Source organism: Anopheles maculipalpis, chromosome 2RL (genome assembly GCF_943734695.1).
Source record: "Anopheles maculipalpis chromosome 2RL, idAnoMacuDA_375_x, whole genome shotgun sequence".
NCBI lineage: Eukaryota > Metazoa > Arthropoda > Insecta > Diptera > Culicidae > Anopheles > Anopheles maculipalpis.
The window spans coordinates 86,402,378-86,417,733 of NC_064871.1; the positions used below are offsets into that span (position 1 = coordinate 86,402,378).

Sequence of the window (15,356 nt, forward strand, 5' to 3'; positions counted from 1 at the left end):
TTTCGAACCATTTTAATTACATCTTCTCCAATTCTTTTTCTCATCTCCTTCCCTTACAGCATCAACTACGAGCTATTTGAGACGGAGAACCTAAAATCCGTCCAGGGCGAGAACGGTCTGTACAACGTGTCCATTAGCGGCCGGATACGAAAGGATCAGCTCGAATCGCCGGCCATGATCGAGTGTCTGCTCTCGATACCGGAGACGAACTACAACAAACGCCGCTCGACGACGTACTACGGTAAGTTCCGTGGTGGAATGCACACAACCTGCTCACGCCAATCAGCAGCTTCTACAACCACAAAAAAAACATACAAACCGTACAGCACAAGCAAGCTGTTTGCACGATATCCATATGCATGATCGTCTGCGCATCCTCACTCAACCATTCATGTTAGCGCGTCCTGTTCCTGCTTTCCCATTGCCAAAAGAAAAACACCACCGCTTCTTCGCCAGCTGGTTCCCCTGCTTCGGTAGACAGCCTTTCCGTTTGGCGTAGCAAAAACTTGACACCGGTTGAAAAGTCATTACCATTCAACCGCACCCAACCGTGGGCTGACATTCGTTTCGCTAAAAGAATGCTACACTTTTTTGTGTTCGCTTCTCTTCTTTAATTCAACACCACCCGGTCAAAAGTTGGTCCTGCGTTGGGAGCGACCGGATTGATGGCGTTTCCTGTTAGCTTTTAACCTTCTCCGAGTGTATCTGTGTGTGCCCCGTGTCACATGTTTTCCCCTGTGCCCTGTGTTTTCCTTCGTCTTCTTATCAGGGGGTTCTTGTGTCACTTTCCCATGTTGCTAACAGGACAGATGCCGATGGCGTTATCAATTTCATGCTTCACAGATAAATCCTCAGCATACTGTCGGTTTGCATCGGTACTGATAAGAGAAATCTTAGAAATCTTATCTTAGTGATAATATGGAAAAAAAAGTATTTACTTATTTTCACTATCCACCGTTTTGGTTTCGATTTGAGCAGTAAACAAGGAAAGTGCACTAAGGCGTGATGCTGCAGGGTTGTTGGGGTTATCTCGAAATATTTTAATGTGATTATTAATGTGAAAATTTACAAGCAAATTTCTTGCTGATTGAATATTAAAAAAGGAATTAAAACGACGAGTAGCACAACAACAAAATGCACAGCAAAGTAATTAATTTAGCTCCTAAAACAATGCAACACATTGTACAAAAATGTCTTTACGGACTATTTAGCATTATAAAAATATATGTCGTTAGCATTTAAAACAAATTTTATGTCTAACACTTTGAAAAATTACACAAAATAACACACTCACCCGCTGTTGCATTATTCATGTTCTCAATTTTCCAACTGTGCTGCCTTCGCAACACATTGCCCAACAAGCTGTTCTATTCGCACTTGCCATTGATCCTGTTCCATCACCCACACAATTTTATTTTCGTACGCCCGGAAAGTAAATAAAAACTCGCTCCTCTTGCTGCAAACGAAAGCAAGCAAAGGAAACAGAAAAATCATGAGTAAGAAGGGGGAAAAAAAACCTCCTTTTCCAAGAAATCCCCAAAGTGTCAACAGATGTCAAATCGTTTTCGGGCGGGCGGGCGTGTTGAAAAAACTAAATCCCGATTCGGTGATTGGAAGTGATTTGTGTTTAGGAAAACTTCAACTCAGTCACCTTGTTCCAGGAGGTGTGTGTGTGTGTATTGCATTTTCTTACCTCTCTTTTTGTACTATTTGACGCAAAAGAGGGAAGAGAAAAAAATCACCCAAAAAATCGTTGTAACTGAAAATGAGATGCTTGACAATAACAAGAAGAGTAAGAAACCTGCTTTAGAATTTCTTTCCGTAAATGTTGCTCCACTGTGGAACATAAAGAGCCTTAAAAAGTCACCCTACGCTTTGTCTCACCTCTCACTACTATTCGAAACGTCATCCTGTATGGATGGTTTGAAATGGACGAATACACGGAAAATGGCATAGAAATCACGGGCACTCAGCGAAAAAAGAACACTCCGCATGAGAAATGTAATGCTGAAACGTCTTGTTTTAATTAGTTTTTCTTTGTTTTTTTCTATGTCCTCATTTTTTTTACATCCATTCCCACCAGACCGGCAGTGTGTCCTTCTTTGTTCCGGGTTTTGCTTGCAATATGCTTCAACGAGCCCGAGTGCTTTCGTCTGCTTTTTTTTTTTTGCTTGTTATTTCGAAAGACCGAACACCAGCGCACGCAAGGAAAAACTCCTTAAGACTTTCTTCACTCGATCATTCTTTCACTTTCCCTTCATTGAATTCGCTCCACCAATCGCGCCCAGCCTCGGTACGCGTTCTGCCAATGAATCGTAATATTTTACCCCGATGGCCTCCCCAAAAGAAAAAAAAAATGTAATAAGAAATCGTTCCACCGTTACTACACAGTGGCTGTAGTACCGTTCGGGCGCCCAACCGCCCAACGGGCGGGAAAGGGAAAATTTGTTCGAGCGCAATGTTTACTAATGAACGTTGAGGGCACGTTTTTTTCCACTTCCACCGTGGTACGTGATACGCCGGACCGGGTGCGGTACATAGTCTAGCAGCGAACGGCAAAGCAAAAAAACAACAGAAACGATGATGATGATGATGAAATATCATTCAGCACAAATAAACATAGCCGTGCTGTGCGCGAGACATAGAATGGCGTAGAGAGAGTTTGAGTAGAAAAGTACAAAAGTACTGACAACGAAACGCCCCAAAACGCCCCACCACACTACTTCATAATCGTTCGCTTATCGTTTATCGAGCCGGAAAAGCTCGGCCAGGCTGAAACGCGAACGCGAAAGATAGCCGAATGGGCCAATGAGCAATGGAAAATGATCCGTATTCGACCGTCAGGGCTGGTCTCGCCAAAGGGACAACAGTGGGAAGCCAGGAAGCATAAAGAAGTGGAATAGCTAATTTAAAAACAATGATCAACTGCCCTGCTGAGGTTTGGTGGTTCGGAGGTGCCTGTGCCTATTTAGTATTTGCCCAACCCGAATCAAAATGCCAAATGTTGCACGAATAGATAATCCGCTCGAGTCGAGTGTAGAGCTACGGGGTGGATGAGTCGGTCGCTTTATGATTGGGCTTATTACACGAATTTGTATCCGGGGCGGAGATTGTGCTTCCTAATCGAAAGGTTTTCTTTGTGGTGTCTTTTTAGCTTGGAGTGGTGAATTGGAAATTTCTTTCTAATGAGATTTGCATGATGGTGTTTGACGGGATGGTTACCATTTTACGATTGTTTTTATTTACTTTTTCTTCTTTATCTTAAGTAATGTTAATGCATTCACTTACAATCATCTTAGCTTGCATAAAACATGGAGGCTTCTGTTTTCTGATGACTGTTAAAGTTAATTGATAAATACTTGAATCATTACCACATAATGAAGCTATAAACCAAAGTTTAACCAAGCTCGGAATTAAACAAATTTGATAATAACCAACATGTACACAAATCACAACAGCCAGGCCGACTTTCAAGAACTATGGTTTAACATCATATGATCGAAAAGAAAGCAACAAAACCATTAGAGCGGATGTCAAAAACTATTTATACCAATAGAGACATCCCAGAGGAAACAGGAAGCTACACTCGTAAGAAGTTAAGCGCAAAACTTCAACGAGCAACGAGCATAATCGGGAAAAACATGTGCCTTGTTGCAGTTGGCTGCACCCGCACAGCTGCAAATTACATTCTCACCATAAAACTCATTTGTCATCCCAGTGCCAGGACACCGAACGCTAGATGACAGTTCGCCATAGAGCTTTTTTGCCTCCTCCACCAGCTGGGAATGATTTTCCCAAAGCCCTCCCTAGACCAAATGTTTCTACTTTACGCGTTTTGCTATTTTCATCGCGTGCTGCGCACTGCACCGCAGAAGCATCGTATTGCAACGTGACTGCGTATCCATCCCCCACATACCCACTGTGATACATGTTTCTCGATGGTAGGTTTTTCCCATTTAAAACGAAGCACGGTAAGAAATAGAAGCGCACGAAAGAAAAACTTAATTACAGATATTTCTAACAGACGTCTTCAGCTTCCCGGCCAGCCCGTGGGCTCGTAGGAGAACGCTGGCCCTGGAGCATTTGCACCACGCGCTTTGCTCATCTCATTACCTCATCCACAGACACACGGTTGAGCTTTTAAATGAAAACTTCACCGCAAAACCCTAGCTGGGGAGCGTTTTTGCACCAAAACCATCCAGCCAGTTGGTGTCCAGTTCAAAGCGGATGGCCAGCTCTGACCGCCATACGGTAATGGTGGTGTTCGAGTTAGGAATAGCGTGGAGGGCAAAAAACAGGGAACGTAAAATTATAAATGTTTCTCACTTCCCCCCCCCCCCCCACTGCTCGCAATGGGTAGAAAGTTTTCCTTCCCTCAGGTCAGTGCGGTGGTGGGAAAAATTCATCTTGAGCAGTGGAAAATTCTTTGCTGTTTTTCACCTTCCAGGGGCGATTCATCTTACACAAACCGCGCCACAGTTTTTCTCCACCGACAACTGGTTCACGGACACTGCTTCACTCCTTTATCTTTCCACGCTCTGCCTCTTGTGCTTTGGTCAGATTTGGTCAGAGATGTTTTTCATTCTCACTGAACGCGCTGAAAGTGTGCCGAGATGCACGAGATACACAGTAGGTGTACTTTGCCACGTTGTTTGTAACAAACCTACGGTTAAAACGTTGTCCGCCTTGCTGTTTTGTTGGCACAATTTGAGTTATGCTTTTCTAAAGCATCGTCCCACAAACACACAACTGGTCGCAGTGAGTGGGTGGCACAAAAATACAGCAACCAAAAACACTGCTCTGACTGCCTGCAGGCTGTCCGATTGCTTGAAGGAGCGTATGGAAAACGGAAAACGAGGGAAACGAAAATAGCGTAGCGAAAATGATGAAATGAAAATTGTTTTTCCCCCTGCTGGACAGGCCTTGCTGGAAAGTTAATTAGCACACCCTCCTGGTCGTAGGTTGATGACGTGGTTGCACTTTCCACACCAGCAATAGCAGCAATTTCTCGGCTCCGCCGCCGAGGAGGGTGGAAAAAAGCTGAGAGAAATTTTTTACCACCACCAAACCATTCACTCCAAGATGCTGCAGTGGTGGTGTGAAGAAAACAAAAATAAACATCAAAACACAAATCAAGGAAATGAAGAGAAAAATAAAGCATTATAAAAGTGTATGTGTGTGAGTGAGAGAAAGTAGGAGCGATTGGTACTACAGCAAGTGACTGCGAGCTTCAAGAGAAATGGCGCAAACGTGGTGCAAATTAAAAAACCAAAACACAATCGAAAACCTCTTCCATCGTAACGCGGGAGACGGGAGTGGGAAGAAATCGGTAGACGAGCATCAGTTTCAAGGACTTAACAACAGTGGCTAATTAAAACATTCATCACTACTTATCTCAATTAGGACGTTTCGTCTTGGCAGCTCGCGTGGCGGTTGCCCAACTCTATTGCCATTTCGCTGGGCTCGCTTGCTGCAGCTTTCACGTCGCCTTATTTTGCCTCAATTTTTTGCAGAAAAATCGAAATGCTGTCCTCGAAAAGCTTGGACAGTTGGTTTTTTCCTTTCAAATTTGCCGAGACTATTTATTCGACTTCTAAACCAATAAATACCATTAAAAAATATTTGTAGAACTCCATGATTGCCTGTAGTTATTCGCTGTCAGTTTTAAGTTGCGCGAAACTAAAGCAGAAATAATTAGAAGAACCAAACAAAAGTTAACAGCACACAAATTTGCATGCTAAAATAATCTAAAACCATTCTCAAAAAACTGCTACCGGTTGTTACCAACCTTGAAAGCAAACAAAAAGACCTCCCAAAAAGCAGCACTCACGCCGATAAGAGGATGGCTTAAATCGTTCTAATAAATTAATTTTCAACTGCAAAACATTCACACGCTCAGGCAAAACTTCAACGCCCTTCCTGGTCTAAAATCTTGTTAATAGACGCTATCGGTGGCCCGTTAATGATCACCCATCCCAACAAAACAAAAAAACGACACCAAACACTGTCCAAACACCAAGCTGACCGTCTCAAACGCTAAGCTACCTGCAGTAGTGAAAGAATTAATACACACTTTCCTCGTAAGCTGGCCTAGGCTAGTTAGTGCTTTGCTTGTGCCCCAGCTATATACGCACCCCACCCTAGCGTACTAATTATGCCAATGCGGTTTGGATGTTTTGCGAGGATATGTTTTTGCCGTCGGCACCAGCACCAACTGCCCTTTACACGATCGCTATCTATAACGGTTGGTTTGGCAATTCCACAAAACTGGGCGATTTTCCAACCACCGTCAAACGGGACGGGATTTAGCACCCGAAAATGTCTTGCTTTTGTGTGTGTTTCTATGTGCTTCATGTCCACAGTTCACAGCTAATTTCATCCAGTCGCAAAATGGGTCCATTTTCACCCGGGCACGGACAGCGCTGTCCGAACGATACGGACAGGAAAAAACTACGAAAAGAATATTGAAAGCGCCTAGCCAGCGCACTGCGGGCACTCGTTTGTTTGGCTGAGCCCTTGAGTTCTTGCGTTGTGGATGGTGTTTTCCGCACCCGCGTGCTTTGGATGTAAATTTCCGAATGTGTGACGACGCGTGGCTAACACCCGCCAAGAGCCCGTGCCCGAGCAGCAAAAAACGGTGAAACAATTCAGCATTCTAAAACGATTCTAATAAAAATCGACCATAACCGTAGTGATTACCATTATAAGGGTGAGTAGAAAGTGTATGTAAAGAAAAGGTGTTTTCGGAGCACGAAGTTTTTGCACCCTATGTCCTTGTGGATTCATTGCGGACTACCCTCCAAAAAAATCACAACACAGACGACCCACCAAAAAAAGCGAAACTTAAGGAAAATGAATAAATGAGTACGGTGCTCTGGATCCACCCGGGTCCTGCCAAAGCACCAGATCATGATGATGATAATTTATTTAATGAATTACCCACGATCCATTCTAGTAAATGAAAATGAGCGGCATCGTGGCACATCATCGTCCGGGCCGTTTGCGTTTTGTTCATTCAAAACTGAAACGCTCGTTTCTGTCCCGCAAAAATTGTCACCACTCCTCCATTGTGGTGTATACTCGTACCGTTTACGTTGGTGGATTGGCTTCTCGCAAACAGCAAAAACAAACCAACCAAAAAACGACCTTTTTTTTTGAAAACCATACAATGTGTTTCTTTCGGTTGTTTCCCTCTATCAAGGCGCTTGTATGCTGGAACGGTGGTTGATTTTGTTTATAATTAATGGAACGAAAAAACCTTATGAATGCGTTCGTTACCAACGATCAATGATACAGCGCTGTCAGTGTTCCAGTTTGCCAGTGACATCATGCGCCATTTTGGACACGACAGAATCAGTCAGTGTCACTAGCAGGAGGTCTCGGAGCTTTTTTTTTTTTTTGTTCTGCTTTTATCATCATCTTTTACACGAGTAATCAGAAAGGGAAAGGAAAGGGAAAGAAAATGTGATGTCAATCTCAGCTAATTGACCGATACCGGATGCACACGTTCACGCCAGAAGCAACGTGACCAGCTGTCACTACAAGAATTTGTTCTCCCGGAACAAGGGCGTACGTGATAGAAGCACTTAGTTGCATTGGTTTACAAACATAAGTTCAAAGTGTTGATAAAAACGGCCCTTATAAAGTGTCGCCAATATTGGGGAATTCTAATAAAGCTATACTTTTGGGACACTTCAGTCAACCCATCACTATCAGAAACAGTAATTTCACACCGGAAAGAACCTATCGCCTCGTCCGGTAGGGATTTGAAGAGAAAAAAGGAATGAATAGTATCCGATTGGCCACAAATCTTCTTGCCACATGTGACAGCGAAAACGTCACACGAGAAAGTAGGTCTCACGCATGAATGCTCCACCATCCATTGACAACGAGTGGACGGACGGATGGAACGTACACGTCGGCCCCCGTGTACGTCACTTATCGGATTTCAATTTATCCAACCGACCAAACACGCTAATGAACGTGAAACATGACGCCACCGGTTCATGATTAGAGACATCTTTGGCTGCCCCTGAACGTTGCCAGAGACGCTTCGCTTTTGTTCGAGATGTCAAACGTTCACTCAGAAACACACGCGTAACACACCCATGCATGCAAACCGATATGACGTTTCCCGTCAAATTGGCCAACGGTGAAAGATGACATCGTGGTAATCACCATATCGGGTGCAACTACTGCCCAGGCATTAGCTTCCGCCCCTGTGCACGTGTTACAGCTTACTCCTTCCCGCGAACTTCCCGTTTGACATTGAAGTCATTGAAGTGCACACGAAAACCGGACATGACCGGACGCGTAAAGAAGCGTATCAGGTGAAGCAGCTATTTTTCACCAACGTGCCACCAGCCGGGAAAAAGCCATTTATCAACGTGCTCAACATACGACCGCGGTGGTACGAATTTTCGGGCGAAGGATGAAGACTCCCGCGGCCCTAACTTCCTGACATTGATCCCGGCGAATGGTCTGTTTGCCGTGAGTTAGGTGAAGCGAAATGATTAATTGAGATGTCGCAGTCAATTCTCCCGTGCTGGAGCGTGTGCAAGACGATACCTGACCTGATTGCAAGTCAGGCTCAACCTGTCAACCCGAATGCAGTTCACCTAACGGCCGGCGTGATACGTGTCGGTCGGTCTGGTTCGTGGTGACAATGCACTTCTTGCGTGGGATGGCCACAACTATCCTTAATGGACATCCGATTCGTCCCGGGACGTTTGAGTACCGGCATCGAGCACGTGTTTCGATGCATCGTCATCTCGTGCTGCTAAGCTCATTTGCTAGTCGTCAGCAGACATGCAACCCCTTCCGGTACGGTACGTGCGTAAGTACGCGGGTACCCGTACACGGACTTTGGCATTAATTGTTGTGACGAGAGGAATTAGTCCGATCGCAGGACCGTAGGAGCAATGAGAACAATGAGGCTTTAACTTCACCGTTGGTCCGGAGGCATTGCTAAAAACTTACCGAAGCCTGGAACCTTGAAGGCTGTATTGTCTTGGAATTAGCTAAGCCGACGGACTGAAGATTCAATTGGACCAGCTGTTTTCAATTATCCTCTTTCGTGCATGGTCTCTTGCACGACTTAGAAGACGGCCGTACACGACTGTGTCGCTGACAAGTCACCACCAGCAAGAGCCCAGTGCTAGCGCACATTAGCGTGCGGATCAACGCTTTTGGGGAGGTCTTTAGGCATTGTTTGCGTATCAAACGGACCGGCATGACATATGGAGTAATACGTCATCTCCGAGAAACCAACTAAATCAGCAGTATGTACAACACACCTGTCACTGTGGATGAGTAATCGCGAGCTCGAGGACATGCAAAGGCTGAAGCCTCTTTATTAAAAGCCTCGCAACACAGCAATTAGGCACATCCATCTGGATGCTCTTTTCATCTGCTGCAGCCCGGATGTCTTCAATCATCATCGCTTCTTACGCCGACTAAAGATACTTCCCATTTCTTTCGCAATCAAGTGAAATAATCCTTCCTTTATCGAGCCTTCGATACACTTCGCAAAGTAAACAAAGTCTTCTACAGATTAGTTGCTCAACTTCCGGCACTAAAATTGGGAAAAACTCGCCGTAAAACAATACCGGTACCGGGCTCAAATCCTTAACTCAAACACACGCATTCAGAGACTGGCATTCGCCTGAACTGGCAGAAGATCCATCTCGGTCTCCGTGTCGTTTGGTCGTTTGTCTAACTGCTACCAACGCTCCCACCGCTGCTACTACTACTACTACTTCTTTTCAAGTAAAATCTTAAAGACCTCGTCGGACATTAGAGAACCAGGCGAAAAAAAAACAAGAAAAGTTTCCTTTAGGCAAACTGGTGCCGGACAAACAAAACATCGCAACCAATAAAACTGGCCTTATCCGATGGAATTGATTTCCCTTTTCAGCCATGCTCCATCCTTCCTACCGTACAGGTTATCATCCGGAGATATCTCCTTTGGGACAGTTTCAGCTCCAACCGTACGTATCTCCGTCCGTTCCGGGAAGGAAAACGCAGTACGAAAAAGCGTATCAAACACATTATCAATGTAGAACTGTTACCACTTCGTTTACTGCCGAGATCGTTCCGGGCGGTTGGAAATCGACGGACCAGCCACACCGTAAGCAAACGCAAAAATGAAGGTGCTTAAGTAGAAAACAACACATTCTCGCTGGAGATGAAGATGATGCCGACTAGGCTAATGATCGGCAACGTTGATGATGATGATGATGGGGATTGAGTTGCTTGATAGTGGACAAACATGGAATATTGAATCCAGGAAAAGGTTGTTTTTCACATACACATACACCTTCACGTGGTTCAGGCTAATGCAGCGCTGGGAACGTTACTGTTTGTTGAGGAATCGTTTGAAAATAAACAACACTTCGAAGGCGTTTTCTTGCCGTACTAATGGGCTAGAAGTGGTTAAAAGACTGCCACACAAGCATTCCTTCGTTAAGCTCTACTAAATGAAAATTCACAATCAAAAGAATATGGAAGAGAAATTAAAAGGAAAAGTTATTTTTTGTAAGCAAATTGCTTATTTCACAGATATTTTAGCTTAAAACAAATATTACAGAGCAAACAAAATAAGCATCAGATTGTTTAAGGTTGCCCACAGGCTTAATAAACACGTTGATAACGTTAAAAAATATTAATTTACTCATTCAGAGCGCTGGTAGTGCATAGACAAATTAAAAAATATTCATTTGACGCCTACCTCTATGCAGTTGACACCAAATATTTCTTTTGGACGCCCAATTAGCTAACAATCATTCAAAATAAATCATTAGTTGGCCTTTACTTATCGCAGCTTATAGCCACATTGTCCATTTTTCCGCTTTACACCAAGATTTTCCCTTAACTATTTAATATCCTGGAATTGACGAGGATTTTTCAATGATGTTTTTCATCTTACTATACACAATTTGTTCTAATACCGCTCGTTGTATGTTTTATTTTTCACAAAAACAGTTGCAATAAAAATGATCTGCTATAACACCAGCAAAATAATTTATTTTGTTAAAGAGTACTCAATGTAATGATAAAGAAACGCTTTGCTTTTTAATTCATCGAAAGCTCTTTACGGAGAATGTAATCATCTATTCTTAGTAAGACAACAAGAGTAAAACGAATTTCAAGCACATTTTCTTTGCCCTTAAACCATTCTCATAATCCTCCTGCCTAATTAATCATCACAAGAGTGACTACCTCCCCTAACATAGGAACAGCTTAAAATGTCAGCTCATTCAGTCTCTTCCAGTTCAGATTATGAGGGCACAAAGGGCAGAAAACAATCATAGCAAACAATCGAAAAATCAATTCCAGTCTGTAATAAAGCTGATATCTGATTTTCTTTCCCATCTAATCGTTCGTTTTTTACCGCTTTGCTCTTAATCCTTCGGGCTACGCGGGCGGGTGGCGGGCCTGTCGTTCCTTGCAATGAGTGCCTTTCCAAATAACATAATGGAAAGAAAAATGAAACAATTTCAATTCCCCCCCAGAACGCTTGAGACACAAGCACCAAGTGCAATAAGCCGGTTGTATCAAGCCCGCAGAAGATAATGAGGAAATGGGACTAATTAAGATAATGGGATCATGGTTCTCCGGGATCTCTTATGTTCTCAAAATGAAACACGGGAAGGCCGAGGAGGTCGTGCTGCGTCTAAAGCGGGGCACGACAATCCCAATGCAGTTCTACCATTGTGCATCATTATGCTCATTGTGTGTCGCTCTCTCTCTCTCTCTCTCTCTCTCTCTCTCTCTCTCTCTCTCTCTCTCTTCAACTTTATGCACTCTTTATGCAAAAATTGCATCTTGTTTGTTTCTTCCTCGAGCAGTTGCTTGGTTGCTGCACAGTAAATCAGTAAATAATGCTGCTAAAGACCACCTACCATTGGCCCTTGGCTGGCTCGGTTGTAGTGGCAGAGATAGCAACGAGTTGCTATTGTGCTTAAGATTTACAGATTAAGAAGCGCACCGTAATGCTCATTGTCCATAAACGCTCTACGAGCCATTACCGGTTACGCTTTGATTTCTTACCTACCCCGCGTGCTCGTTTATTCCGTTTATGTTGCTTTTGAAGAAATAAAATTTCATCCTCTGATCTTCGAGAATGCTCAAGATGAAGGAGCAGGCACCGTGGCAGGTGGAGGTTTATTAACAGACAAAACAAGCTAACGGTGATGCAGTGATGCAGATGTGATGGAAGATTAAGAAGCAATCATGAAGCGATTCAACAATGCAAAGACTGTCCCAGCAATTTTGTTTGATTGGATTCTGTTCGAAATGGGTCGTTCGCTTGTGCGTGTAGTGATGGTATGACTATCTTATGGAATTATCTATTTTCTAGTGGGTGCTTAAAGAAATGAGACGGTCGACTCTGACTTCTAAGAAAGCTGTAATCGTTCAGGAAATATATATATTTGAATAGTTGCTAATATCCACAGCAAGGGATTTCTATTTTCTTTCCACGGTCCGCGGTGGAAGTGACGGCAGCGACAACGGCTTTCACAAGGCTGGACCGGGACTCAAATCCCATCCGGACTGTATCCCCAGTAGTGATTACTGGCTCTCCAACTACGTGGTATTGGGAAGTCAACCAAGCCATTTGATGGCTAGAAGGATCGAGCGAGAGCTTTCGCTCCAAATGTGGCAACAGGAATGAGATGCAACTCCACATGGTACTTGCGTCGTTTTGGGGAGGTGGAGTTCCACATCCACCAAATGCAAAACGGGGCACGGATTCTTCCAAGGCCATCTTGAGAAGCTGAAGCTGATAGAAGAGGCACACTAGAAGAGGTTTGCAGAGGAAGTTTTCTGCCGCCCACCTGTTACGGAAATTTAGCATTTCAAAAATGAAAATTCCTCTTTGAATATACCTTTTCTTTAAAATCAAAAATATGAACGATGCATATAACCATTGTGTATTGAGGTACAACAGATATGCCTCGCTATTTTACATTTCATCTGACCATCCACAACAGTTGAATTGCTTCAGCCTGTGTCGAGTAACTGAAACCATTTAATGCATATTCCCCGCTCAACAGCATTATTCCCAATTACTATTAATGGTGCAAATAGTGCACCCTTTCACCCCGCCTTGCTTCCACATCCACCTCTGGCCTGCCTGTCTAGTAGTAGCTTAACAACTACACATCAAAACCATCGAAACCTTACTAACTAACATTTTCTACTCATCTACTCCCAACAATCCATTCACTCTGCACTCCACCCCTCCTCCCTCTGGATCACCTCTTCCCTCTTCTTTCTTTCTCTCTTCTTCTTTCTAACATTCCACATCTTTCCTTTAAAGCGCGCAAAACTAAATCTAACAATAAACCGCTTCCAGAATCGCATCTGAAAACCACTACCACTACGGTGGCGACCACGACGACGGTCGAAATGCTGCAAGCGGCACCGGAAAACCTACAGAAGAAGGGTAAGGCGGACCCGAACAGCTGGCCACCCCAGACCATTGTGTCGGATTGTTCCGTTTGCATTTTCACTCTTCTGTTTCGTGTTTTACGAAGTGTTGTTCTTGTTTTGCCTTTGGGTTTTGTTTATAGTTTTCCCTTTAAATATTCTTGATTTTGTTTTATCAGTCTGTACATAGTAGGGTTGATTTTATATCTTTTATGATTATTAAAATCAGAATAAAAGAGAAAGGATAGGTGTTTAGGGTGAAAGCAACAAGCTACATCATGCTACACATTCAAATCATTCGTCTAGATCGTACCGTTCGCCTGCAAGCTTTAAGCATTCAAACGCTCTAACGACATTCATTTAGACCGTTCAAGTCCAAACACTGAAGAAGAAAGTTTAATCAAAATGGTTCTCTTTTCTAAATTTACCCACAAAACTATTCGACCGTTCAGATCCAGACAGTCCTCCGGCCGGCTCCAGTGGAAGCACGGGCAACGAAACAACCGGTATCGGCTACAGTATTGGTAGATTCGAAAACATTATAGTTAAGATAGTTTTAGTGGCACTAATTTTCGCAATGGTCGCAGCCGAACTGCGGGCGCGGGACCAACCGACTCACGGATGAGCTTTCAGGACAAGGTCCAATACAACATTTTATTATTTCGATGGACTAATCGTAGAATAAAAACGGCATAGAAATAGCATTTAAATGTGTCATATTATTTGGGAGAATTCTGAATTCTTTTCATTCGTTTTTGCTCCATTTAACATTTTTCATTTGTTTTTATTTGGTTTTAAAATTCAATTTCGGTAAATTGAAAGTGAATGGAATATTTTCATTTATTTAGTTTTAATTTGTTTAATGTCTCCCCTTTCATACGATTTCGTCTACACAATCTAACCCACAACAACCCTTTCCGTCTCTTGTGCAGGCTTTAACGCGACCGAATCGAACGGCGCTAGCAGCAGTCTTCCGGTGCCGCTACGAACGACCACAAGCGTGCTGGCGACCGTAGTGACGATTTTGCTCATCTTCACCACAACGCTCTTGTAGATGAGCTTGAAGCAGTACACCGACGTCGAGATCCGGAACCGCCGACTGCACCTCAACTTCATACACAGCTAAGAAGCCACCACACCCACAGCCAGCCTCCCGTATTGTGTTGCGGTGTGCCGCCATTAAGGCGCCAAAACTTGGTTGGTGCTACTTCTTTTCACTGAACACGATAATCAGCGGTACACGGTTGTGCTCGCCAGCATTGTGTGCTTGTGTGTTTGTGTGTGAGTGGGTGTATGCGTGCAATTCGTCAACGTGATAGTCCAAAACTCCAAAGCTGCCGAATGTGCGTAGTGCGGTAAGTTAGAATGAGGTAACCAGTTGATACCAGAAACGAGTCATGCAAGCTTGCACTTGTTTGTTTATTTGCAAAACTTCAAGCTTTTACTTTTCATCAACAGCTAAAATCTCTATCTTAGCAAAGAGTTAGGTTAAGTATGCTTGTGTTTCTATATCATGTAAATGTTTTCGTAACACACTCGTACGGTTAAGTTTCGCTCTCTAAAAGAGGATTTAATTTTAAGTATAAAAGGGATTTAATTTTAAACTGATTGGTGACAAATAAACACAAAGATATATCTGTTAACAAAAAACCAGAAGGAATAAAATTGATTTCACACAACCGTCAGTTACCACTATAAACAAAACACTTCTTCAAAACCATTTTTTTAGAGGGAAAAGCTTTACACAATCAGAATGAAATAGCTGCAAACAAAGAAATGTGCTTATTATACCAAACTTTATCAATACCAAACCAAAAAACAAATAGGGTTTCTGGTTCTGTTTCTCTAAATCTAGTGTATTAAATTGCATAAAGGGCGCATAACTCTTTCGCTTTTTTTCAATCAAAAAAATCTTTTTGATT

General features: G+C 43.2%; 1 protein-coding gene across 4 annotated transcripts in view; it reads left to right on the forward strand.

The window, feature by feature from the left end:
• Positions 1-14,627, forward strand: part of LOC126568374 (uncharacterized) — a 112,993-nt gene extending 98,366 nt beyond the window's left edge. The window contains exons 5-7 of one of the 4 annotated variants that reach the window (XM_050224839.1): positions 60-241; positions 13,325-13,450; positions 14,367-14,627. In XM_050224839.1, the coding sequence (XP_050080796.1) occupies positions 60-241; positions 13,325-13,450; positions 14,367-14,488 (430 nt within the window). In that variant the 3' untranslated portion in view covers positions 14,489-14,627. Of the gene's footprint in view, positions 1-59; positions 242-13,324; positions 13,451-13,886; positions 13,941-14,366 lie in introns of all 4 variants that reach the window. The other 3 variants (XM_050224840.1, XM_050224841.1, XM_050224842.1) reach the window with 3 other exon arrangements.
• The last annotated feature ends 729 nt before the right edge of the window (positions 14,628-15,356 follow it).